The following is a 4,105-nucleotide window of genomic DNA, read 5'->3' as shown; positions in this document are numbered from 1 at the left end:
GTGAGTAAAGGCTGTCTGATGTAGCTCTCAGTTACCCTGCAGCTGCCCAGCTCCATTGCTGCCACATGGCCCTGCCACCCCCAGTTCCTCTACCACTGCTCCTGGACCCCTGACTCCCTCAGTCTGGATCCAGCCCAGGGTTTGCTACATGTTTGACACCTCTGTAATAGAGGATGGGTTAGTTCTGCAAAATCATGTGCTTGGTCTGTCTCATGAATAAAGAAACATTAGAAACAAAAAGGTCTTTGACCATTCCCCGCCCCCCCCAACATATTTAACTGATGCCTAGGAATGCCTGGGTCTATGGACTTTTAAAAATGGAGAACAAGAAAGGAAAAAGAATCCAAATGGGGATATACCGGACACATGGGGAAAAGATTCCTTTATGTATCTTTATGAAATAATCCATGTTCACAGAAACAAGACGCACATATAACTGCACTTAAGTAGTTTAACCTTTGTGACAAGTGAATTGTTCTGATCAATCCATTATCAGAGCCAGTCATGTTTAGAAAGTCACTCTAACTTCATTTAGCAGTGAACAAAGAGATCAGTAAGAAGTTTCCCCTCATTTAAGCCATCCAATTCTTCTTCCTAAGTTTAATTTAAACCTGATAGTTTGCCCAGTCTGCTTCTTCAATCCAAAACACTTTAACAAGGTTCTTACCCGAGTTCTGGTCAATCCACTGCAATGAATCCATATGTGCATTCAAAATTTTGCATATCTGCTGGAGCTAAAGAAAAAAAGACGAGAAATTTTAAATGTGAATTATTCCATTAGGGAAAGTGGAAATGAAAAGTAGTGAGGAAAATATCAGCTGGAAGCCAAACCAGTCTGATCCCAAAGATTCACTGACCCAGCAATGGCTAAACTGTACAGAGTAGTAGCGGTGCACCGATAAAGATTTTCTTGGCTAATACACGCGGCCAATTATTAACCAGCCAAGTCGACCAATACCGATCTAATAGCTGATTTAAAAGTAATGTAGCCAGGCAGTGTGCAGAGCAGCATCCAGCCAGTAAGTCTGTGGGGAGGAAGGAGCGCAGGGGAGGGAAGGGATGTGGGGTGGCAGATTGAAGCCCCCATGGTGAGGGAGGGAGTGGGGCTAGGACAGGGGCAGGCACTGCCCAGCCAGGGCAGTGAATGGACCCCAGGGTGAGGCACAGGGTAGAGTCACACAGGTGGCTTGTCCAGGGGCTGGCTTCCCGCCATGCATGCACCCCCAGGGGAGGCATGGAGGGCATGTGCCCCCCAGATTTGTGAGCGGGGCAAGGGCAGGCTTCCCGCTGCAGGCTCAAGGGCAGGGGCTACATGAGCCTCTTCCAGTGGGGGAGCTGGGCCCGAGCTGCACTGGGAGAGGTGGCTACAGGGTGGGTATGGGAAATTCTGGGGTGGCTACAGCCCACCCCACAGCCACTCCTCCCAGAACTGCTGCCACCTGCCCCACCCCCACCTGCCCCAAGCACAGCCCCAGCCCAGCCCCTTCCACTGGGGAAGAGGCTGGTGCAGCCCCTGGCCCCAAGCCTGAAGTGGGCAGACCACCCTCACCCGATGCACAAATCCGGGGGGGGCACATGCCGCACCCCATGCCTCCCCTGGGGTGCATGCAGCAGCAGGGAGCCACCCCTCCTCCCCACCCCCTGGAGGAACCGCCTGCAGGTCTGCCCCATGCCCTACCCTGGGATCCACTCACTGCCCCAGCTGCGCAGGGCCTGCCCCTGCCCCTCCCTCACCATGGAGGCCCTGATTCCACCCCCTCCGCCAGCTTCCCTCTCCACAGACTGACTGGCTGGAAGCTGCTCTCCAAGGTACCCAGCTGCATTCCCAGTTGCATGCATGCTCCGGCTGCGCACATGCACGTGGCATTTAATCAGTGATATTACTGGCTACCCCCCAAAAAAAGCTGATTGCCGATATCAATTTTCCTTTTATCAGTGCCAATCCAATATGGGCTGATATATCAGTGCACCTCTACAGAGTAGCATATTGTTAGTCACATCACTTAAGTAGAGCTGATGTAAAAGCATCATATATAGCTTTTCAGAGGGCCTTTTCAAAACGCTCTTGCAGCCTGGGGTTCCTTGAAATCAGAGGTGAGGTGCACGATAAAAAACAAAAAACTTAAGTCTTGAGGTACACTATGCAGCTTTTAGTGAAGGGGAAGTTCTCCGCTAAGAAGCTTACAGGCAAGTAATTAAGATCTGTAGGTTACGATAGAAGCAAAAAACAGAAAACAGAAATAAAAGCAGGTGTACATGGAACGAACAACGCCTCAGATCTGTCACAAACATTACAATAGATCCAAGGGGAGGGGGAAGGAGTCACAGAGATGCTACCTATGTAAGCATACATGATATTTGCCATTATACTTAGTCAAGAAGTGGCCTGCTCTCACTGGGGCATTGAGTAGCATATAGAGAGGATACTATCCAAAGTTCATGCCTCAAATTTGATAGCTTTCATCATAAATACAGTCTGGTGGGAAACACCCCAGAATTTAGCATTCTTATGTAAAAAGATAGTTCCATTTGAGAGCCGAGTTATAAGGAAGTTTTGCATTCTGCTGATAGCATTTATAATCTCAAAATTATCAGAGTGAAGCATAAGAATGTCACATTAGAATGGAGTTTGACCACAAGAAGAGAACTCTACAGGAAATTTGCAAAGTTCTCTTTAAATCTCAATACAACTGAGACGAAAAGTATCCACAAAACACAAAACTTAACTCTATGTATGCATATCTGAAGCGTTCTAAGAAGCTTCTCTCCCACCATCTAAACGTATCAATCAAAGCTTATACTCACTGGGTCACTTGTGTCAGCAGGGCCCCCGGAGGTGTTCAGGTGCTCAATGATGTCTTTAAGATCTTGTGCCATGCGCTTCAACTGGGCATCTATGTTTTCTGCCAATTTATAGCTGCAACACACAGAAGATGGAGGTCACAAGGTTCAAATCAGTCTCATATCACCAGTCAGTTCCCAAAGTATCAATGCATTCACTGCAGGGAATCAGAATTAAACATCCAGGATCCCTCTCAGTAAGGATATACCAGGTACATGGAGGTAACACTGGAAGAAGTATTTTGCCATACAAGTATTACTTTAGGAGTAGGAAAAATGAAGATGCTAGGATCATAGCTATTCTGGGGGCTTTTTTGAATATTAATGCCAGAGAATGTTTCCCCTCACCTCTCATGTAAGTCAAGACCATCTTCAAGAAAAGTGGTATCAATTTCACCAGCCTATCTAAATCTCCAATATTATGCTGCTTTCCAGATTAAATCTTCCTGTTCATGAATGTTAGTATATCAGCTCTGCCCCAATACAAACAGGATCTTTTCCTTACGTTCTTTCCCGCTCCTCATCTGCATGCTGCAAGTAGATAGTCCCACTCTGTTCTTTCACAGACTCCTCCAGTGGGGTCAGCAAATCTTCCAGCTCCTTCTGTTGTGACAGAATGAAGTCTAGCTCCTGATCCAACCTTCAAAACCAAGGATATACAAGTGAGCTACTGAAACCAACTTATAGGCTATAAACTTTATGGCACCAAGAGAAGGCTGCAGGGAGATGAACCTCAGAACAAAACAAAACAAAAGACGACTCTAAGCAGCCATTGTGCCTCTTACCTCTTCTGATCTAGTTTCACTTTCTCCACTTCTCTGTGTAATGAAGTAATCTAGAAACAGGCAGGAATAGACAATAGTTAAAAAGTGTTACCTAAATCAGGAATTGTCTGTTGTCCTATAGGGAGAGAAGTGGAAGGAGTAGCAAAACAAAACAAAACAAAAACATCAAAAATGTATACATTTCATGTTTGCACATACAAATGTTTCTAGAAAACAAGAACCATCCACAGAGGCTAAAAGAACTTTAGTATGAGAATTCTTTTGGGCCAGATAACTGTCTACCACAGGGTCAGGCAATTATTTCAGGCGGAGGGCCACTTACCAAGTTTTGGCAAGCTATCAAGAGCCACATGGGTAGCCCTGCCTCTTGACAGGCGCCCTGCCCCCTGGTCGCTATCTTGGAGCCAGAAGTCTCACCCCCTAACCTCTGACCTTTGCCACTGGAAGTCCCTCCCCTTGTCCCTGGAAGTACTCCTTTG

At 46.7% G+C, this 4,105-nt stretch overlaps 1 protein-coding gene across 1 annotated transcript in view; it reads right to left on the bottom strand.

The window, feature by feature from the left end:
- Nucleotides 1–4,105, bottom strand: part of NUP62CL (nucleoporin 62 C-terminal like) — a gene marked incomplete at its 5' end in the record, with an annotated part of 23,838 nt that overhangs the window by 5,743 nt on the left and 13,990 nt on the right. The window contains 4 exons of the mRNA XM_006036838.3: nt 668–734; nt 2,806–2,917; nt 3,347–3,481; nt 3,627–3,676. Of these exons, the coding sequence (XP_006036900.2) occupies nt 668–734; nt 2,806–2,917; nt 3,347–3,481; nt 3,627–3,676 (364 nt within the window). The remainder of the gene's footprint in view (nt 1–667; nt 735–2,805; nt 2,918–3,346; nt 3,482–3,626; nt 3,677–4,105) is intronic.

Source organism: Alligator sinensis, unplaced genomic scaffold (assembly GCF_000455745.1).
Source record: "Alligator sinensis unplaced genomic scaffold, ASM45574v1 scaffold387_3, whole genome shotgun sequence".
In the NCBI taxonomy this organism is placed as follows: domain Eukaryota; kingdom Metazoa; phylum Chordata; order Crocodylia; family Alligatoridae; genus Alligator; species Alligator sinensis.
Note: the sequence above shows the minus strand (reverse complement) of the source record. Positions and strands in the feature narration are given on the sequence as shown.